Raw genomic sequence first — 24,749 nt, forward strand, 5'->3', positions numbered from 1 at the left:
TTTACCAAAATTTTGTTCGTAGCATTAATATTTACAAACTTAGGACTAAACTTAGTATACCTTGATATATATTTCATATGTACAGGTATAAAAACATAAATATAAATTAACAACAAACTTGGCTTAAGAGCTGTTATCATTTAGGTAAGGGTTGACAAACTAAGAGGTAATTTATTAGCCTCGGGCAAACATTGGCGAAAAGAACTTAACAGTTCTTTCAGTTAAAAGAGGCTTGCGCAATTACTTTACATTTACTATTTGGGAAGTAACAGTAAAAAAGTATGTAACCGGTTTTCTTTCAATCTCAAAACTAAATTTTTCTGTTATGTTTCCTGTTTGAGTGGCTTGGTAATTCCTACTACCCCACTCTTTTCGAAGAAATTTTTTGTTCAGAATAAATCAATTAATTTCAACATTGTTATGATTATTCAGTACAGTTTTATTAGCTGTTTAAAATGATATATGTTAGTTCTTTATCTGTGGAAAAATAATAATTTTTCTTCGTTTTTTTGAAGAGATGTTGTTGCCAAAATGCCAATCATATTAAAGATTATGATTACCACGTTAAATAGATATTATTTACTTTCACAGTGGGTAATATTTAATGTGGTCAAATTCAAGTAACAACAAATCTGTTTACTTTTGGGCAAACGTTCAAATTGCGAAAATTAATGTATGTGGTGTAACAATCTTTTTAAAAACTCACTTTATAACTTCAATTTAATTTTAAGTAGATAGATTATTATTGTTAAGCATTATTACATATCCAGTCGACATTTTCATGCAATAAACTGACTCATTTTCTTTGAAAATTTAAATTTTATGTACCAAGCATTATTAAATACAGACATTTAAAGAATTATTTTATTTTTTAAGACCTATATTTCAAATCTCTATATATTATAATTACAAAAGTAAGTATGTTTGTTTGTTTGTCTGTTTGTTTGTTACGCTTTCACGCTAAAACTAGCGAATGGTTTTTAATGAAACTGTAAAGCAATATAGCTAATATTTCAGAATAACACTTGAGATATAATTTATAAAGATATATTAATAAAAAATTAAATTCTTGTCGAGTATACTCGCCAAACTTAGTCGAAGTGAAGCATTTCCTACCATACTCAACTCTCGTCTTATTTCATAAGTATTTCATTGCTACGGTACCTACGGCTGACATCGATGTAGCAACACCTGCTAAGGATGCTCTCTAAGTGCGAAAATTAAAAAATATCGTATGTTTTGCTGTTATGGTTGTAGAGGCAATGGCCGTGAGAATAAAGTCGTTTAAAGCACAGCAAACTAATATACAGTGGCAAACTCTGGTTGTTGCAAAGTCAATTATTACATAATAATTTTTCTAATAAATGAATAATACAACTAAAATAGAATTGACGGCATACTATGCAAAACAATTATCAGATTATTAAAAAGGGACGAGCCAGGTAAAAACTAAAAACTAAACATGATTTCATAAAATTCCAAGCTTGAAATGATGTGATCATTCAATGTTAATTAAAAAGAGTCGTCTTTGTTACCAAGCTTGACCTAATGCTTAGAAAACTTCTTCGATGCCAGACTTAAGATTGTTCTTCTCTGAAGGCTGTCGTCCGTAAGCCCTTAATTAAGAAAAAAAGGCGATTATGATTACGTGCCTTTTGGAGGAAAGTAAGTTAATAATGAAGAAAATCGAAAACGTGAGAAAAAAACGAAGGAAACTTACGAGGCAAAGTTCAAAAGGCTTGTCGATTTAAAAAAAAAAAAGTGCAAATAAATAATTTAAAAAAAAACTTAATTTATTTTTTGACTTTGATAAAATTAAAATCGTTTTTTTTACTACACATCAAAAAGAATTATGTCAAAACCATTTCCATAATTCACACTTCTTTTCCTGTATAAACTTCAAACAGATGATAAATTAGTCTTATCTAAAAAATTGTACTTATAATCGATTAATCAACTCTTAGACAGAAGATGCAACAAAAATATAAAAATTATAATTAAAATGTAAGTAAAGTAAAAGTATATAACTATATTAAAATCGAATATATATACAGGCTGATTTTTAAAAAGTTTCCACCATTATATTTCGCAAACGAAATGAAAAATTAAAAACGCAAAAATATGTATCAGTCCATCTTTAGAGGCAATGAAAATACAATATTAAAATTATTGAAAAATTCAAATTAACATGATTACTTAAAATATTATTAAATTTTGTTCTTATAGACTTATATGCCCATCCATATAATTATATTAACCAAGTGTGTCGTTACTATGGTAACTAAACTCATACAAGAAGTGAATTTGGATGCTTGTCAGATTAAGGATGTATGAGCATGGTAGTGGGGGCACAAATTTAAAAATAGATACATATTTTCAATTTTGATGATAAATTTATATTATTACTTGACGATATAAGACGAAAAGTAAAAATAAAATTTTTCGATATCTGGCTTAATTTTCAAAATATCGAAAATTGAAAATTTTGTTTAATTATTTAGCTTTCGATATTTCGAAAACCAAGACACATATCGAAAAATTTTATTCTTATTTTTCGTCTACATTCATGAAGTTATAACATAATTCATCATCAAAGTTGAAAATAAGATAAAAATAATTTCAACCCTTAATCTACCCTGCTCTTACATCCCTTATATGGACGGTGACACTTAGTTGTTTTCTTTTCTAATTCATTGCTAATATGTTTACTTTCTATTAAAAAGTTTTTTTTTTAATTTGTTTTCATTCATTCCAAATGAAAATTATCAAAAACTTCCAAAATATGTCGTTTTTTGAGATTCCTCTATAAGAGCCAATGTATTTTATATCGATTTGTAATGACTTTTTTCTTAAAAATTTGCACGGATACCTAAGCTGAAATTTTAACCACATATTCTTTGAGTAAAAGACTACCTACAAACAAATTTCGAGCCTTTAAATCAAACATTGTTGTCATGCTCATACATCCTTAAAATTTTCTGTTTGTTAAATAAATAATGAATTTTTATCACAAATATATTAATAACTTTTGTAAACAGAATATAAAATGGTTTTTTTTATAATTAATATATGTTAAGTATTATGTTATGAGTTTGATATTGCATTATAAGTATTAAAAATCGAATGCCATATGGTAGTACTAAGTACCAGGTGCCGCAAAAATATTCATCCCATCCTGTTTATTATTTTTTTTCCCCGACTATAAAATGGCGAGGGTTATGTGTTTGGTCCATATGTATGTATGTTCATCTGTTCCCACATATAGCTTCAAAACTACTTATCATAATTAGACAAATGGAATTGTCACACTCCCAAGTAAGCACCCGGTCTATAGAAATCTGTACAGGCAATATGATATACAAATTACATACTAAACATAATTTTATATTAATAGCCAAATCTAGTTTTCGTTGTTAGTCAGCACGATAAGCTTTAAAATGAGGGGTACTTAAATCATGGAAAAAGGAATGAAGAAGATCTCGTGGACCAACAGAAAAACAGGCTAGCGAAGTTTCACATAGAGTTTCGATCTTTCAAAATTAAATGATAAGTTTTGTATTACCCTGTATTTTCTAATATCTATCTCTAATAATGGAAAGTAAACAAAATTAATGAATACTTCTACTCGATAATATTATATCTCACGAAATGTGATTCTTATTCTGATTGTAGCTAAGTAAAACAATAAAAAATAAATTCAATATGTTGAGTGTGATGTTGCAAATATTAATTATAGTTTATTTATATAAAAGCGTTAATAAATAGGTGATATTAGAAATTAATAATTAATATTAAATTACAAACTAAACATGCAAATATTTTATGGAACCACTTTAGGTTATTACTACTCACAAAATAGCAACAATTTACAGGATGGTCTAAGTTATAACAACAAATAGTAGATTATTTTTTAATACAATTATAGCCGAGAAAGTTTTCTTCTAGATACAGGCTGTCGAAAATTTTGGAATGGAATGACATTTTTGGAATTATTACCCAATTGAGTTCTTAAAAAAATTGAAATTTTGGCACGAAGTATGACATTAGGGCCTTTTATGTTTTAAATTTTATAGTTATAAAACCAGCGGTGAAGATATGATAGTTATATAACCCAGTTTCGAAAAAATATCTTACGCTACTGAAAATGAAAGAATACTATTTGTATTTAGATTGGCGGTAGTGTGACAAATTTCTAATTATTCTTAAAAGTATAAATCTATTTTTGGCAATAGATCTAGAAAAGGATACGTTCCCGACTATACCTAATTGCATTAAGAAATTATCATTTTTTATTGTTATCCACCATTTGCTGAATTCCTGCTCTTATAAATTGGATCATCCTGTATATTAGCATAAATGGACTCTGTTATTTTGCTTGTGGTTATTAACAGAGTGTTTTTTTAACTTGACATTTACAAGAAAATGTATGAATGAAATTTGAAAAAAATCTCAATGATTTTATGTTTCAATAAGAAACACTTCTTACGTTCTAAGAATTTTCTTTAAAAAAAAAAAATCTTTTATAATAAAATATTTTGCTCAGACACAAAAAACAAGCTTTGGAAAAAATGTTGTTTCAAATAGAAGTTGCCCTTTTTTCCCCTTTAAAATACGAATCATCTACAAAAAATATAAAATTCCATTTGAAAAAATGAAGTCGACCACGATTTAACCTAAAACCTATCCACGATCCATCTATCCCCTCCTTTTGCCAGCGGCTATTTTCTTAAAAAATAGAATTTTAAACTGAGGGAAGAATGAGCTTATAGTATTGCAAGACTGATGCGGTCGAACTATAATCCGAAGCGTTCTGAATTCGTTGAATATTGTTACAGCAGATTAACGGGACACTGATTAGGAAGTAAACACGCTGAGTAATTGGGCCTGGAAGATTATTGGTGAAGAAAGAGACAATGACTCGCTTTATCTTTCATTTCTTAGTTCTCTTGATTACCACCATATTTTAATTTTGCTGGATTTTCAATTTGCCTTTAGAGATAGTTATTGCTGAAGTATAGCGCAACAAACTTTTCTAGCTTTTCGTAAATTAATTTATAATTCTCCAAAATTAGAATAATATCTCAACTTTAAACTTGTGTGATTGAATTAATTTAAGGTATGAAAATTCATATGAAATAAAAATGTTTTTTAACATCAGAAACAAAGTACTTAAATGGATTTTTTATGTAAATTTTAAAAATCAAAATATCATTAATAAAATTATCATTCATATACCGCGTCTAAACGAGGGAAATGACCAGATATATGAAGGATGTGATGCTTACCTTGAAATTTAAAAAAATATTAAAATAGCATAAACTAGAAACGGCGGTTAAAGTTATAAAGATATTTGCGTAATATATTCATACATTTCAAAAAATGTTAACTATTTCCTTTAGTCAAAATTGACAAAAGTTTGGATATGTATCAAAAATTTGTCTACAACATTTTTTTACAAATCTCTACGATGGAATTTATGGCAACAAGAGCTCAAATGTTAAATAAAAATTTAATATTGTAGCAGCTAGCTAATTTTCAGCATAAAAAGAGTGATAGGAGGATTTTTTATTGTCGATAATCATTGCTGTTTTTCTTGTCTTATTTTCTATTCTCTAATAATTAAAATTATGTTTTAAAAAATGAAACAAATGTCCCAAGAATCAGGGCCGAAATTCATCTAGAATGACAGAATAATACAATAAATTACGACGTTAAAAAAATGATAACTTTGAAAGGCTTTATCTCGGAAACTATTAGGTCTACAGAGACAATTCAAGTCTCATATTGTAACAAATTTAGTCTACTTGAAAAAAGTCTTGAAAAGTACAATAAAAAAGTATCCTTTCAGGGTTAGGTATAATCCCCAAAATCTGAAAAATTTTCTGGTTTTACCAAGCCGAAATTTTCACGGTTTTTTCGACTTTTTCGTGCGACGCTCGAGGTCAGAAACTTGAACTATTAATTAGACTAACATCATAAACAAGTCTGCAAAAAATCAGAACTGCCAGATTTGACGGAAACCATCCCGTACTTTCAGACAAGGTTACTGGATTAAGAATAAGGGAATTTTGGCGTTTGCACTGCGTATATAACACATTGTTAAATTCGTGTTCTACTTTTCAGGCCCTTTATTGATTTTTCTAAAAAGAAGAAAATTGACATATTTTCTGAGGAAATCAGGTTTTTATTTCAACCCTTTTTCTACATGTAACCTTAATGGCTATAAATTTATTCAGTATGCATGAAAGCCAAGAAAATCGTAGCTGTCAAAACGAGGTGAAGAAAATGACAATAAAAAGATTAACTCATTCTTGATCGTCACCGTTGCGACGAACAACATGCATATCCTGTCGAGAACGAGGCAATGGTTTGAATGAAATTCGCAAGCTTTGGAAGTTAATTTCTTGTATTTGATGAATAAAATTTTAAATCTGTTGTATTGTTTTCAATTTTACTTTCGAAATACCTTAAAAGTGAATTAGAATGTGGATCACCCTATACTATTATTAAAAACCATTTAAAATGTATTCTTTGTATTGAAACAAAAGGCAAAATTTGATGACGAGGTCAGTTAATTGCTTATAAAAAGAGTAGCAGACAAATTATATGCTTTTAACAATTCTCTTGTTTGTAATGAATATTAAAGGTCACAGCACAAAATTCTTGTTTACATATTTTGAATCGAAGAATTTTTATAGGTTTTAATTACAATTGGGTGAATATAGCGGCTTTTCTAGTACCGGTTTTCATCAACAGAAGATGTTGAGATGATGCTGTATACATAATAAACGCATAATATTGGTTGAAACATGTATTCTGCTATGGTAAGAATAATAAACTTTTGAAACGGTAGATGATAACAATGTTATCACAATTAAAATAAATAATGTCTACCAGTTTTTGTAAACTTGTCTCATTTATAGACCGTAAGCTCATAATGAAGCGAATTTTGTATGATTCTTTTTGTCTACCATTTGAATCAGTTTAGTAATACAAGAAAATGAAGTTTAAACTATTCGGAAGTCGAGCTTATGAAAATAGAGATTTTTGTTTTCATAGTTTGTTTTATTTCGACGTTGCTTTTATGCCTGTTGTTTATTTTAAAAGAATGTCATTCATTGACAACATAATGCGTGGAAAAAAGAGCAGAATATTTGCAACTATCCAAAGATTTGATAAATGGTTTCGAAAAATCGAAATTGTATTTCATTTTTCATCTTATTCGATCAACAGTTGCAAGAATCCTACTCTTTGTTTTTACATATGATTGTTAGTGATTTTCTTGTAGCATTGATGGGAGGCAAAAATCCCCAAAATACGAATTCGACACTTGAACCATGGTTAAAATTTAAGATTTCTTTATTACCAAACTTCAATCCTTATCAATCCCTCAAATAGCAGACAAAAGATAAATTTCACTCATTATGGGCTTATGGTCTATAACTTATTTGACATGCAAGTACAGTAAAATAAATCTTATATATTATTACGTTATTCATCTGTGTCGTACTGCCCTCAATATTATCAAATCGATGACATAAATAAAAATAAAACTGAATTTTAAAAAATCATTTTGAATAAAATAATCTAGCCAGAGGTCATAATTTAGCCACTCTAGATTTTATAGTATCTCAGATGTTTTAGCTCAATTAAGGGCAAAAAGCATAACAGACTAATTGCTATATGGCTATAGTTGGCTAAGCCATACAATTATCAAAATATTATGTATCTGTAATCTTTGAAAATATATACATTTGAGAGAACGCGCAGGAATATACTTAATATTAAGGCATTATCCAAAATATTAACTACTTTTACAAGATAGATTTAATAGTCTTTGCGCTACCGCGAAAATTGTATAAACATCAGAAGAACTGCGTGCCAAGCATATTAATAACGAGAATGGATAAACCTGCTAATAGAGATCATGCATGGATAAACCGTCTTATTTATCTATCCAAACTTTTAAATCGGAAAGTTTCGGTGCAATGAACTATCTATTTTGAATTGCAAGAACTAAAAAAATATGGGTGTCCTTTGTAGGATTGAATTAATTAAAGTATTAGAATAATTATAAATCTAATTCGATTGGATGCTAACTAATAATTCCATTATTGCTTTTATATTTTTCTTTCAACACATACACTTTCATACAATCTCTAATGAGATTGTTATAGATCTGTTCTGTAGGCTGTAGCTAACAATACTATAATAACGGTGATTATAATTAAGTTTTTTAATTTATGGTCTGTAGGTAATTGTCAAGTGCCTTCCTTATATTTATTATATCTACTAAATAAGCAAGACGTTGTGAAAATTACCATTCAAAATGGAACATTTTTGAGCCGTAGTATGTACTCATTTTTTACTAGTAAAATGCAAAAAGAAAAGGAATGCAAAATTTTTATTTTACCAAGAGAATAGAGAAAACATTTCCTGTAGAGAAATTGTCGGTGGCCACTAAGGCGCAGAGTTATCTTTGTACCACAATAATTTTAATCTAGGCAACCGTTTTCCATCCACTCATATTTTTTAACCCCCAAACTCAAAAAAGGGGTGTTATAAGTTTGACCGCTATGTGTGTGTGTCTGTATGTTTGTCTGTCTATGTCATCGTAGCGCCTAAACGGATGAACCGATTTTAATTTTTAAGCTATGCTTCAAGTGCGTGCTTAGGGTTACATACCCGAAAAAACTAAAAAATTGGCGATAATCTTCAAAATCAATTCAGTTTGGAAAAAGCATGACATATAATTTTAACATATGAATAATTACTATGGAATTGAATGGTCAAATAAACCTGGTTCAATTCATTGCGAAAAGTGAAAAGGTAAAATAATCAGGTAATTCAAAATAATAATTCAAAAGAACAAAGTCAACTCAAATATTTCAATTTCAATTAAAATATTTCCAAAAATTGGTCCACAAAAATGATAGCTCTCTAAGTATCCTTTTCATCTCAACTGATGTCCTTGACCATCACTTTCATATTGATTTAAGAAGGAGTGTTATCAGTTTAGTGTTTATCTGTGCGTCTGTGTGTTTCTCTGTGGCATCGTAGACCCCTGAACCATCGAACCGACTTGATTGAGAACATTTTATAGTTATGTTTCCAAAAATCGGTTTACAAGGAATAAATCGTATTTGTCGGGTTTTTTTAATTTTGTAAATTTCATTTTTTGTTTATTGTAAAATTTATCAAAGCAAAAATCCCGAATACAATCGAGTGCAAGCCATGTTAAATAAAAGCTTTTAAAATTAGTTTGGCGCATTCCGAAACTGACCAATTTTTAAGAAATATTTGGATTTAAAGACAAATATACAAAGATTTTAAAGTAAAAAACTTAACTTCTATCGATGAAACTAAACTAAAATGATTATATAAATTGTATAATTGAATAAGTAAATAAAATGAATATAGACGAACATGGACGTACCGTTAGAAGAGAAATACCTAATAATATATGAATTTAAATATTTCTTACATTGATACCAAACAAATAAACATGTATGTTCTCTATTCTTAATAGCAAAGCGAACGCTACTCGGTCTTGAATATACAGAACATTGCCCACCAGATCCGTAACTAGGGCATGGCAAAGGAGGCACCCACCACCGGTGCATAAGAAATAGAGGCGCAAAACAAAACGTATGTTTTATACGTAAAACAAAAAGTGGGTAAAGATTCATGTAAAAGGTGCTCATTAATTTACATAAAGTCATAAAGTTAAAAAATTCGACAGGACTCCATTTTCTTAAAACCTATTAGAAATACGTTAATTTGGATCACAAATTTGAAAAGTATGGCCTAAATTTAGTAGATTTACATAATTGGTTTATCAAAATTGGATAAAATTTGAATTTGATAGAGCAAAATTAAATTTTTTGGATGCTATGACGTCATAAAGTAAAAAATTCGATTTTTTTGATAACAAAGGCAAATTTGATCCCATCTTATTGGAATTTTTTTTGAAACCCACTATTTTTGGATCATTCTTTTCAGCTGATATGTCAGTTTTTCGATAGCTATCATTTATGTGCTCAATTTCGGGACCAGGACTCCAAATTCATGAAACCTATTAAAGCTAGGTTAATTTTGATCACAAATTTGAAAAGTATGACCCAAAATTAGTAGGATTACATACTTTGTTTATTAAAATTGCCTATATGTTTATATAAAATTATCAACATCATTTCGATTTTGGAGATTAATCAGTTCCTTATACAAAATACCCCAGTATCATTTAGGAGAGTAATGAGTTCCTTGTTTTGTTGGGAAACGTAGAGAGAAATCAAAACTTTAATTTGATTCTCTATCATTTGAATAAATTTAAAAAGTTTATCAATTTATGTACAGACTCTTTAAGGTAAAATGACGCTTATGGCGACTTTCTATTTTGCCTTTAATCTTATGTTAAATACTATCAGTATACGAATTTTCATCAAAATCGTCAGAGCCGATCCGGATATATATAAGGCGCTACCTAAATACTTGCCACCGGCGCTATGTACCCTCGTTACGGCCCGGTTGCCCACGCAAGATTGATTTCAAATTGTGTACAACTTATTATCAATCTAATTTAATTTTTCCTTCTAATCAAAGTTTTAACTGATCATAATATTTATTTTACTGGATTTTCCGATTGAATCAAACATTCTATAGATAAAAAAACGGAAAATTACTATTTTTACAAATCAGTTTTCGTAGATTACCTAAGTTAGAATTTAAAAAACAAAATATTTTTTGACGAAGGGTTTTATTTTTATCTTAAGTAACAGAAAGAATTTTTTCCACAATTAACCACAAGAAAAGTGATCTAGCGATAGAGAATAGAGAGAGAGAGACAGCATTAGTTTACGACAAAGTAAGGAATAGAATAAACTACATTCGTGATAAAGAGGCTCAGAAGTTGATCACTGATTTTAGTTTACTCAATCACAACTAGTAACCGCTCTATTACAATAATAAATATCTTATACTATCTCCCACATGCTTAGTAAATTGTTTTTACGTATACAATAATACAAAATATTCTTATTTCAAATACTTACTCACATTTAGAGTCGTAAATAAGAATATTTATTAACGGAACTCTTAAAATATTTACCTACGATCTAAATATACTTAATGCTTACGTTCAACATACATAGTTAACTAAAATTTCAAACCTAATCGATAATTTTAACTGGATTTTAGAATTTTTTGACAAGGTTTTGCATGTGCAAGTAAACGGTTTGATGTTTACTCTCTAGCTAACAAAGCAAAACCTCTAGAAATTATTTTTACACGTCATAGTTCTAATAAAACGGGGTGTAATATGTTGTTTGGGATGTTTATAAAATTGTCTGATAAAAATAGCAATAATAGTCTGCTGTGAATAGAAAATGTTGCTGCTATCCAACGTGATTTTTAAACTTATCTTATTTATATGAAAAATTCGTAGCGCAGGAGCTACATTAGCTAAGCGAATTCCTTCAGAGATTGACACATTTTTCTTAAAATCGAAAATTGCAATTTTAGTTTTTCAAGAATTTTTATTTCGAAAACTAAGCGTCTAGAGAAGAAATCAGAAAAGTACTTTTATGATTAAGACTGGTCAAAAAATACAAAAATATTTTTTATTTTGAAAGGATTCAAAATTTTGTACTTTGCGCACCCAAAAGGTCGCGTGATTCTAACACAATTGTATGACATATCTGATATAAGATTTATTTCTCATAGTAATTAACCATGCGCGTTTTTTTAAAACAATTCCAGCAGAGACCCTGATTTAAGAATTGACAAATGAAGAAAAAATTACCTCTACTATCATATACCAGGTGCTCGGGTAATAGTGCAAAACTTTCAATTAAAGAAAGTTCATTATTACCTAGTAATGATATTTCATAAAATATTATGCGATTATAAGTCAAATTATAAGTCAATCAACATCTAAAATTTTGTTTATTACCAAATTAATTATTATTATGAAACTGACTGCATTCAAATCTCACGTAATAGGAATCCCAAAACCATTTATGATTCAATAAATATTTCAGTTAATAAGAAAGTTAACATAAAAAAGTTAAATTTGTATGTATCAATATCTTCTAATTACAGTAAAAGTAATTACTATAAGCTGTAATATCCCAAAAATAGAGATACAAGAGTAAACATAACCAGTCAAATAAAGAAATTAATATTGGCACTGAAAGCCTCAGAGTCGTTTTACTAGACTAGGCTCTAGCCATCTAGATGCACCGAGCGAATCATGCAATTGGATCCTTTTTTAACCGACTTCAAACAAAAAAGGAGGAGGTTATCAATTCGACTGTATTTTTTTTATGTGTGTTACCTTAGAACTTTCGACTGGGTGAACCGATTTTGATGATTCTTTATCTATTTGAAAGCTGGTACTACCCGTATGGTCCCATTTCATTTTGGTCTAGTTATAACAACGGAATCCATGAGAAAACCATAAAAGTCTTAAATTTGCCTTAAGTATGCATGACAAGAGGACGAATAACTCAATATCCCACCAGCCGATTTCGATGATTCTTTTTTAGTGACAAATTAGTTAGTGTACTTCAGATTCACTAAAAATCGCAAAATAAAAAATACTTTTAATAAAAACCGACTTCAAAAGAAAAACTTTTCCAAAACTTATTAATATGCACTAAAAAGTAAAAAAAATGACGATAATATAATGTAGTTAAAATTATTGTTATTTTTGGAGTCGGTGTCAGCCAAGCTAATGTAGCAAACTGTTCAGATTTTTTTACTTTTTAGTGCATATTAATTAGTTTTGGAAAAGTTTTTCTTTTGAAGTCGGTTTTCTTTTTATTAAAAGTTATTTTTATAGGTATACTTATTCGATTGTAATTAAGTAGCGCCCTGTAGAACCTGGCACCCTCGAGCAGCCACCCCGGTCTACCTCCCTAAAGCCGGCACTGTAATTAACATTTAGATTTTTCTTTATTGTACTAAGATTTAAAAATTGAAATAATGAACGAAGCTTACGACTATACGCATCCATTTAAAAATATTTAATTTACTAGTATAAGTAAATATGTATTGTATCCGTTAATGTGAGAAAATTAAATAATTACCATTTCCGTACAAAACTTACACTCTACCAGTAATTATTTTACACATCAGAGTCAGACGAAGCACAAAACAACAAAAGTAATTTTTTATATTCATATCAATCAGAACTCACAGCCTTGGTTAGAATAAAAACAAAATTACTCAGTAATTATCATTGTTGATAAAGTTACTTTTAAAAATCAATCTGTGTTTAAAAAGTTCTCGAAGGAAAATTATTATACATTAATCGTTAAATTTATATTTATCAATAAATAATTCGATCGCGTTTTCAAAGTCAATAAAAATAAATCGACCTATACACAAAACAAATTTTCCAGTTTAAAACTCCAATTTTTAACACTGTTATTAGCTTGATTTGTATGTACGAATACAAATACGAAACGATCTGAAATTATATATACGTGTTAACGCATTTCGATACCAAAACGAAAGTGTTACCAAAGATCTGAAATTGTGTGTGTTAATTAATTAGAATTTTATATTTCAAACTTCTGTATAAATTTCAAGTCGATTCTCTATACGGAGGAATTAATTAATAACAGCCTTTTCTACATGGCAGTATATGGAGAAGTCGTAATAAATGTTGATTGTTAGTCAAAGTGCTTTTAAAAATGTTATCATTTATACCTAAAAAACTTTTATCAACATTCCTCAAGTTTTAAGCTTTATGCCAAGTCATACCAAAATTAAGAGCTTTCTCAGTCTCATTATTTAAATAAAACTGGGCATAAATATGAAAAACCAATATATACTCAAAAATAAACGCAAAACTTAAACCATTCTGTGTTATTAATGTAACATTACATGTGATTAACATATAATGTTATAGTAATAACACTTAGAATGGTAAAACACGTGCTTTTTTTTATAAAGATTGAAATAAAAATGATACCAAAAATTTAACTTACATTTATCAAGTAATCACCCATTTATACGTCTTTTGTGAAAAATTCATATCGATTCTCTGTACGGTTTATGAGAAATGTGCTCTTTTTTGGTAAAAAGACTCGTTTGAAAATTCACTATAGACAATTTAAAATAGGTTAAAAAAAAGTACAAAATAATTCTAATTGTTATGTAAAAATCAATGTTCAAGCGTAGGATAATCGATATCTATTTTAAAATCTAATTTCAAAATGCGAAGAGCACCCCATGATTTAAAACATCGAATTTGACATTAGAATAGATGTTTTAAGCCGAACAACATACTCGACTCAATAAAAGCGAAGCGTTCAGAAAGCTATTTATGATAGACATAGAATCAAATAAAAATAAAAATCCTACGAATAAGATAAGCAGAATAAGTTTGTGGTGAATTCACTTAATAAATATAAATTGAAATGGGAAAAAACGATTTAAATTGAAGCTTAAATCATTAGATTATGTAGCGTTATACCATATTTATTTTAACCACGACCCATAATAAAAGCGGAAGTGGAATGAGAAATCCATGACGCGTGTTAAATCTTGTTTATATAAAAAGTAACCTTTTTAACTCAAAGCTTTTCTCACTTCCACAAAACTTTTAATAGAAATATGATATTTAAACTACAGTTTATTTCTGTGGATTATATTTTCTTTAAAATAGCTTTAGTGTCTGTAAATTTGAAATATCTGTCCAATATAATGTTCAAAAAGCAAATTTATGATTAAACTTTAACATTCCGAAAATTTCAATTTTTGTTTACTTGACTACTGCCCTATAATGGAGTAACATTTCAGGGGATATTGATACTATTTGTATCATATTTCAGAGGAAATTGTTACTATGTGTTAAATATCAGGAAAAATACTGAAATATTTCAGAAGAATCGAAAAATTTATTTTGCGCATATGATAGGCAGCGGTGCTGTCTTTAGAACGATCAAATAAAAATTTCGTAACACAAATCTTGAATCAATTTTATCTGCATCTAAAAAATTTTAGTTTTTCATAGCATATTGTTTTATTAAAATATTATTTGAAAAAAAAAACCGCCTAATATATAATTTATAAACATTTTAAATACTTACAAAAGATTATTGTTTTGTTAGAGAGCACTTTAATCCATCATCACATGAGAATAAAAAATTAATTTTAATATTAATTAGTTAATCACTTATTTTTTCTTAAAACACTTAATTAGATTTTTTTCCAAATAAGAAAAACTATTTAAGATTAGCGAACATTGACACCAACCGCATATAATAAATAAAAGTAATTATTTGATTATATTTTTACAAAAATAAAAACGAACTTCAGTATTAATAACACTTGAAAACGAAAATAGTTTGATAAACTTCCAATGAAAGACACGGTTCGACTGTTCACAAGCATCGAGTTACCATCGCCATCAAGTATCAACTCTAGTTCTTTATTCATTTTATACACCTGTCGGCTAGTTTACCTATATGTATTATATGTTTATTTCATACAATGTTCAATTCTAAATGGATATAATATTGTTTTGTTTTCAACTCTTGTTTTCAGAAATATTCTATTGCCAAAACACTAGTATCGTGAAAGATTTTTAGAATACCAATGCTAGACTAGGGTACCCATACTCCACTAGCTTTAGATGGATAAAATAGTTGAGAATTCTCAATTATGAAGAATAATAATACAAAAAATCGATTTGGTTCAATTATAGTTTATCGATTTATCATCTACTTCAATGAAATGATTCCAAATTGAAGATTTAGGCTTTGGAATATTTAAATTATTAATTTATCACAAGTTTATTGTCTTCAACTTTTATTTAATGGTTTTAGAAAGAGTGCGAATACGCCATTTGCATTTTGGGTTTGACGTTTGGAAAAAACAAACATAACAAAAAAAAAAATTAATCAGCTTACAATCTGCCTTATCGACTGCATACAAATTTTTGGTTAGTTATCTTACCGCTATTTAACTTACCATTAATAATCGGATAATTGTCCTCTCGAATCGCTAGTCCCATACGAAACGCAAATGAGAAAAACGCTATAATTACTTATTTTCATATTGGGATTTAACAGTTAGGCCTCACACGAAACCCAAATGTCAAAAAATGACTATAACTACTGATATGATGTTGGGATTTTCCATTTAGGCCCATACAAAACCCATATGGGAAAATCTGACTGTTATTTTTTATTTTCATCTTGAGATTTCCCATTTAGGACCCACACAAAACTCATTTGGAAAAAACTGATTATACAATATTTTATCATTGCTTAGGATTTCCAGGTGGGGTTCTGATTGGGCCCTAATAAGGATTTACTTATTAAGCATGACTCATTGGGATCCAATGGGGTCCATAAGTATACCCTGGGCGATACCCAAGTAACAAATGTATGTATGTACATGCGTTGGTCACTTCATTTGATGTAATAGCCTATATATTTGTCAACAGTTTCCCAGTAAATTCTTACAAATTATTATTCTTTGCCTAAAATTAAATAACTTTTTTTTCTGAAAGTGGTTTTTCTTGGACTTTTCCCACAATTTAGCCAAATTAGAAGCTCAGACTTAAGTTTCCAACAAAAAATAGAAATTTCTAAAGAAAAAATATGCCTTTCTATAAAAAAAAAATTATAAAACAGATTTGGTTTGGCCTCTGTTTGACATTGAAAATGGATACGTGTGAAAAAAATTTCCTTCCACTCAAAATTAGAAGGTACGTATTTTAATGTGTTTCTTCATTGAATGTTTAAAGCTAAAAACATACGAAAATTACGAAAATATAACAAAATAATTTATTATAAATATTATCGAATTGGGGCAAAAATCGAAATTTATTTCAAAATAATGTATATTAAAGAATTCAAAAGTAATACTTTCCAAAATAGGAGGCCGTTTTGTATTTGTAAAAGAAACTATTAATGGAGATTTTCACATGCAAAATATAAAAAATATTACTAAAACTACTATATTTAAACTTTTTTTAAAACACCTTGTACAAAATTAAAAATGGCATTTTAACAAATTCTTATAAAATGCACTATAATCATATAACAAACTTAATGTTACAACTTCTGTTATTAATAACATAAAAAAAGAAAAAAAATATATAGAAGCAACCAGCGTGTACGCGACTATAACTTCAGCGTTAAGATATGGATCTCATTAAGAAACCAAAAAGTAAAGAATAAAAAAAAAAACTAAAAAAATTAAATTTTTTTAATTTTATTACACTTCATTTATTATTGATAAGTTAGTTATTATTATTTTTTATTAAAAAAATTACCTTTCATTATTATATTTCTTGGCAAAAAATACCTAATAAGTTTCTAATTGGAATGTATTCATTGGATGAGTACTTAAGTTGCATAGTTTTAAACGCCAAGTTCAACTGTTATTTATGAATAGATAGTGAAGTGATTTATGATTAGTTAAATAAGAAATTCTGCGTTTGTTAAGAAGGTTACAATCATATCGAATATAATACACGAGTCAGCAGACTGAAAATAAGATAGGTACCACAACGCAAAAAAAAAACATAGTAAAATAAATTCTATAGTTAGAATAAGCTTCATTTGTATAAAAGCAAATGTTCAATACTCACGAAAACATGGGCCACTTTCTTTTGTATACATTTTATCAAAGATTATTTTAACAAATTCTATTGACACGCATATTTTACGAGATATGGACCAAAAACAATAAATGCGCACCTGTTAGTCCCCGTCAAAGAGATGCAAAGTAATTCTTAAATGCCCGGTTAGTCGCGTCATTTTAGCATTTCAAAGAGAATTTTGTTATACCTCAACTTATCGGGCCAATTTTTTTTAATGTTCAGGAAGATGCATACATTAAAATCTACATCTTACTTGGTGCCGCTAGAAAGTTTGACCATTGCTATGGGCCAAGTAGGCTAACCTAGTAGGTAACCTATTTTTGAGAAGATTTTTGAAAATTTTAAAGTTATGCAACAAAAATATTCAACAAAATTGGTCAAAAAAGTTTTCCCAGAGGTTTTTGGGGTTGCTGTTCATTGTTTCGAAGTCAGAATTTTAATATACTCCCCCTCTCTTGGGGAAATTCGCTCCCGCTGATCCAAAACAGCAACTGTCAATATTCGACAAAATTATGAATTATGTCAGAGGGAAAGGGCGCATATTGGAATCCGCCTAAACGGACGGACCGATTTTGATGAAATTTTTTTTGAGTGTTCAAGAGATACGATGATGGTTTAGATTTAGATCCACTACAACTGTTTTTGAGGATTCGGCAACAAAAACTTAAACTTAAATCCAAAACATTTCATTATATGGAGGCAGCGCATAAAAATCTTATTTCAACTTACTATGTACTATGTATTTTTATTTAATAGTATTGGTGTATTATTTATAATTATTCAGGTATTGTGAACATGTATTTATTAGAGTTATATGCGATTGCGGTGAGCTCCCCTGCCAAGGCTCCGGCCAACCCATGGGCTGAATAGAAAGGAATAAAATTTGGGCTTAGCGGAAGGGATTTAGGAGACCTGAAGAGATGGGTTAGCGGGTAGGCTAAGTATAGTATAGGTATCAATGAATTGAAGTTACGTTTCCACAGGACAACGTCTGTCGGGTGCGCTAGTATTATTATAAAGAAATTTCCCAATGACCACCGAAAAATGTGTACCTATAACTTATTGACTTTATACCCAACATTGTCGACTAGTTTTCTAATTATAAATTGTCTCCACGTCTTTAAAAATTCTTGGTAAATCGAATATCAATTATTTTTTGCGTGAGTGTTAACATCTAAATTAATTACAACCACAAATAGTTGACTAGCGTGGGTTATTCATATCGACGTAATGCCAACTATATACAGGTATGTGAGATGTTTAAAACACACGTAAATTATAATTATGTTTTAACGTAGATAGTATGATTTTATCAACGTAAACAAATGATTTTATCAACGTAAACAAACGAATATAGTTATTTTTGGAAAATTTTATTCAAAATCGTAGTAATGATTTTTTAAAGACCTACACATGTTTCATATCACACGTGTTTATTACTGGTGTTAATTTTAATTTGTATAGAATATTTCATGAAAAGGAGTGGTTTTTCCGAGACAGATTGGAAAACTTTTTTAAAAGTTTGTTACACTTTTCGATTAAACAATATATTTCTGGAAAAAATATACTGGTAATTCATCAAATATTCACCGAATAGGACTTCGCTGTGACAGATCCAAAACATTTTGATTTGTTAAAATTCCTAAAAATGTGAAGTTGATTTTCTTTTCTTCTTAACAAAACAAACATCTTATTTATCCTATGTAAGCAAAGAATAACCAGTGGCGACTAATAAACAAGGCATTTAGATCTAATCAAATGACTATTTACCAAAAATTTGAATGTCTAAAATATTAAAACCAAATAATAAAACAAGTAACCTGCCAGACTCAAAAACAATCTTCGAAATGAATTATAACATTTCCCAGATATAAATTACCTAATCTAAATTAATTCACATATAAATTGTCTTAAATTGTACAAAAAATATTGCTTTATACATTAAAATTAATAACAATTAAATTGTACAAAGTGAACCAGGAAATTAAAAATACTGGGAACTTTAGAATTATTGCTAAATAAACGTTCATTTAAAGGTTATAATCCTAAACCCGTAGCGATGCTTAATCCATCAAATATCATCGAATTGTCAACAGAGAAATTCATTAAAATGGTTTTTCTTTCAGGATTAATTTTAAAAATCAGCTTTGTTATGTAGCTTTTAAAATCTAAATCATTTTACCTTGTTTGAGAACAAACAAGCGAAAAATTACTATTGAAAATGAGATAATTCGAAAAATCATTACCCTAAAACTGGCATCACGATATTCACAAAAATTCGTAGTGCAGGAGCTACGTTAGCTAAGCGAATTCCCTCAAAGATTGAAACAATAACATATTTTTCTTAAAATCGAATACTGTATTTTTAATTTTTCAAGAAGTTTTTATTTCGAAAACTGTAAAGCGTCTAGATAACAAATCACAAGAGTTCTTTTTTGAAAGTCAAAATTTTGTACTTTGCGCGTGTACTTAAAATTTCTTCAGTATAGCAATTCAATCATCCAATAAACAATTTCATTTTTAAATTAAAAAATAATAATAAAACAATATTGATAAAGGTACCAAATTTGATGCTAAGTCTTATTTGTTTTGGAAAAATACTATTTTCGTACTGTCGAGTAGTCTATTGTGTTTACCCTACAAACCGGTACTAATTACATGTGTTTCATAAATTTACCATTTCGAATTTATTATACAACTCAAATCAAATAGAATCTATTTTTACCTAATATGGAAGAAATCTAAGTAGTATTTTCATAGCCAAGTCTAAATATAGAAATAATTCTCATAAATTAAAAATAACCTGCCATTGATAAGAATATATAAAAAAAAAAATAAATACAGTATTACTTTCAAAATGAACAATAATATAAAATTTGCATATATATTACTAAAATTACATATGTGGTATATATAACAATTATTTATAACAAAATGAAAGTAATCTACATACAAACAAAACTAGTGCATGCTTTGCTTTAGTAAAAAGTGTGCTTACCGTCAAATATTTAACGAAAATACCATTCATTCATGCCATACCCATCGATTGTGTGTATTGTGTTCAAATGTCTTCGTATTCATCACCTTTGATAAGTATTGTGCGTATATGGACTGCTTTATGCATGATTTATTACATATAGAGTTATACATTAGAGGGGTTTACAACCATTGAGTTATTACTTTAACAAGAGGGTGTTATGTTAATTTCACATTTATAATCAATTGTTTGTATGTATGTTTGCTAGTTCATAAAAATGCATTAAATTATTTAATCACTATTCAATTAATTTATTAGTTTTGTTTTATTTGTTAATTTGTTTATAATTATCATCATTGAGTTTAAGAAAACAAATTGTATGGTAAACTCAATGCTAATAAACTGTATGTACAGAGTGTGTGTTTGTGTATGTGCTTTACGAATTAAAAGCATGCTAATAAACGATTCGTAAAATCTTTCACCTTATCTGCAGTGCTTAATTTATCAACATTACCACGTTCACACGCACCCAAACATTCATATCCCGAAAAACGTCGTGCTGTTGGTTTACTTAACCGTAACGCTGAGAATACATCCAACGGTTGGAAATGTTTAATACCCGTCTCATCAATTAACGTATACGCAACTTGACCATTTAAAACCGCACGACTCGCTTCTTTCGGCACAACCGCTTGTAAACCACGTTTTATAATTAACAACGTACCCGGTTGACGATTACGCGTAACAAAATCTTCCATTGCTAACGTATTATTCTCTTGGAATAATCGTGATGGAATACTATCAGATGTATGTAATGATTTTATATCGGGTACCATTAAAACAGCACTCTCTCGTACCAATTCACGTAATTTTGGATCAGTACGAGCGTTATGTGGATTCGATTTTAATGCAATTAATGCATCTTGTAATGTTGGTTGTTTTTCTGCAATTTGACGCATTAATGTTAAACGTTTTAATATTTCCAATGTTAATGGATCGTCTGCTAATAATGATGTACTTTGTGGATCTGACATTACATGCATTAAACTATCAGCAGTTTCATGCATGCCAAGTGCAATTGCTAATCCAATTGCTTCCTGTAATAATTCATTAATTGCATGATTTTCTTCACTAATTAAAAACTTATTTAATTTTTGTTCAGATGTTTCTTTAATTGTTGTTACAATCGCATTTTGTAACAGCTCATATGTATTCACGTCATTCATGTTGATGTCTGTATTATTGTTGTTTTGTTGAACACAATTTAAAACTTTATGTAAGAATTCAACATTATTTTTAGAAATATTTTTAAATGCTGGTGCTAATAAATCTTCTTGAATAACTGTTGATAATTTTTCAACAATAATGCTTTCATTTTGTTCAATATTTAATTTCAATGCTGATTTCAATATATCTTCTTTACTTACTTGAATCGGTAATTTATGTAAATTTTGTGTTATAATTTGATTAAATACTAAATCACAATTATCAATTTCACTTAAATATGTACAAATATCATCAATAACTTCTGTTTTATTATTGAGTGTGACAAATAATTTACTTAATCCATTATAAATCATTTCTTCAGATGCATTCGTATGCTCATTAATAATGCTGATAGCAGTAATTAATGCATTTTTTAATATATCACATTTTATTAAATTATTATCAGTGATTTCAAACGATGGACTATTTAAAATTTCATCAATGGCACCATTTTTTAATAGATTCTGTGCAAAATGTGTTACTGTTAATAAAACTTTACTGAAATTATCAATATTTTCAATTTTATATTTTTCAGCTATCATTTTTGCACTGTCAATGTTTAAATGATCATTTTGCTGTAAATTATGAAGAAATTGTGTAAATGAATCTAATTTCGTTTCAACTTTCTCTAAATATTCGGTACCATTTTCAATTTTCAGTTCATATGCAACTTCTTCAATTGTTTCAGCTACAATAATTTCTTCTTCCTCGTGATAATTATCTAAGTTTTTACATGGAATTATCGTTTGTTCTGAATGAAATTCATATTCACCATTTTCCATTTTAACGTTATAACCTGGTAAAAATACTGATAAATGTTTTTGTTTGGATAATATTAAACCAGGTATTAAAGCTGGTCCATTTTCAGTTTGCACAACAAAGCCTGGCATAAATTGATCATCACTTGTTGTTTGTCCAGGTACAAAAATTTTTCCACGTTTTGTAACAACCATTTGTCCAATAATAAATTTCGATTTATCTGTGAATATATTTAATCCTGTTATATTTTCAATTTCTGTCAAAGTTCCATTTGATAATTTTTTTACAATTTCTTGAATTTCATGAATTAATGGTAATGATTCCAAAAGACGTTTACCACCATTTTTTACCCGTTCAAATATACCAACTGTGTGTGATAGTTGTTCTGCTGACAAAGAAGTAATTCCATTTTGGATGTATTGTAAAGGTGTTGATAAAATTTTTTTCTCACTTTGGAAATCGGTGGCTTGTTTAGAAGCATGATTTGCACTTGGTGTCCAAGTTGAAACATTTATATGCTTTGCAGCTTCTTGTTCAAACTGTGTCCAATCACAGCCTTCAATTAAGGGCTCAATTAAATTGCGCCAATCTTCATTGCTTACCATAACAGCGGTTTTATTTTCTTTTTTCACTTTTTTCTTATGAATAAACAACACTTCATCATCTAAAGCTAGACGTTCTTTGTCCTCAAATATTTTCGCCAAGCCCATTGTACATTTTTGTTTCTTTTTAATTGGTGGTGCAACTTCTTCGGTAGTTCCTTCACCTTCGAATAATTCCTCATTTTCCATGTATTCATCTTCGTTCATTTCAGTAATTGGTACAGTAATATCATTACCTACTTTCATTTTTAATAAAACATTATCAGAATCCTTGGATAACATGACATCTTTTATATCACCATCACGTACAGCTATTTCCAATTGTGCAGGGAATACCAAACTGTATCGACGTTCCTTAACTGTATACACAAAATTACCTTCACCAGATTTTTGCGTGAGTAGATCCAATAATGTTTTTTGATGTTCATTTTTTGGATCAATGATTGGACGAACATATTTAAATCCAGCTAAAGGATAATGTCGACGTCTGCCATATAAATCAGCTACTTTAGTGATTCGACATTTCGTTAATAAAGTTGTACGTCGCATTAATACCGGCACATAATGATGCATTGGCAGACCATAAGATTTTCCGGTAATTTTACAGACACGATGTGCATCCGCTGGTGATATTGGTGGGATTAATGGAAAATAATGTGGTTTTGGTAAATTTCGGCTGCGTCCAGTTATACGACAAAATGACATTTTGAGATAATTTTTTTACACACAAATTTTTAAGATAAAATCACAAATATTTTAAAAAAGCATTTAAAAATAAAAAGAGCAACTTAAATAAAAAATTTTGTTCAAGGATTGTTTAAAAAAAGTTACATTTTTTTAAAAATCGAAAACTAGTTGCGTTTGAAACGCACGATTAATGTACAGGTACGAATATTTTAGAAAATGATCATGTGAACGCGTCTACGATACCGCCCGTCTTAACGTTGACTGACTTTTTAAAATGAAAGCAACACGTTTCACACTTTAGTAGAGTGAACAACTTCGTAAAATGTTTATTTTTAGCTTCGCCGAAGAAACACTTTTTTGTTGTTGATACATTGTGTATACTTTTCTGGATGGAAGTGTGTCTATTTACACGATAAATATAGAGTAAAAAATTTACCTGTTATAAAATTACAATCGTCATTTTACAACTTTTTAACCGACTTCAAACCAAAAAAAGAGTAGGTTATCAATTCGACAGTATTTTTTAACCGACTTCAAACAAAAAAGGAGGAGGTTATCAATTCGACTGTATTTTTTTAAATGTTTGTTATACCTCAGAACTTTCGACTGGGTGAACCGATTTTGATGATTCTTTATCTATTTGAAAGCTGGTGCTTCCCGTGTGGTCTGATTTCATTTTGGTCTAGCTCTGACAACGGTAGCCATGAGAAAGCCATAAAAGTCTTAAATTTGCATTAAGTATGCACGACAAGAGGACAAATAACTCAATATCCCGCCAAGCGATGTCGATAATTTTTTTTTTAGTTACAAATTAGTTAGTGTACTTCAGATTCAC

At 28.8% G+C, this 24,749-nt stretch overlaps 1 protein-coding gene across 1 annotated transcript in view; it reads right to left on the reverse strand.

Annotated features, from left to right (window-relative positions):
• LOC123298736 overlaps positions 1–24,154 on the reverse strand; it is a 66,298-nt gene extending 42,144 nt beyond the window's left edge. Inside the window, exons 1-2 of the mRNA XM_044880829.1 lie at positions 22,284–24,154; positions 21,083–22,214 (exon numbers count right to left, since the gene is read on the reverse strand). Coding sequence (XP_044736764.1) covers positions 21,083–22,214; positions 22,284–23,932 — 2,781 coding nt within the window. The 5' untranslated portion in view covers positions 23,933–24,154. The remainder of the gene's footprint in view (positions 1–21,082; positions 22,215–22,283) is intronic.
• Positions 24,155–24,749: the final 595 nt, after the last annotated feature.

This window comes from Chrysoperla carnea, chromosome 4 (assembly GCF_905475395.1).
Source record: "Chrysoperla carnea chromosome 4, inChrCarn1.1, whole genome shotgun sequence".
Classification (NCBI taxonomy): Eukaryota; Metazoa; Arthropoda; class Insecta; order Neuroptera; family Chrysopidae; genus Chrysoperla; species Chrysoperla carnea.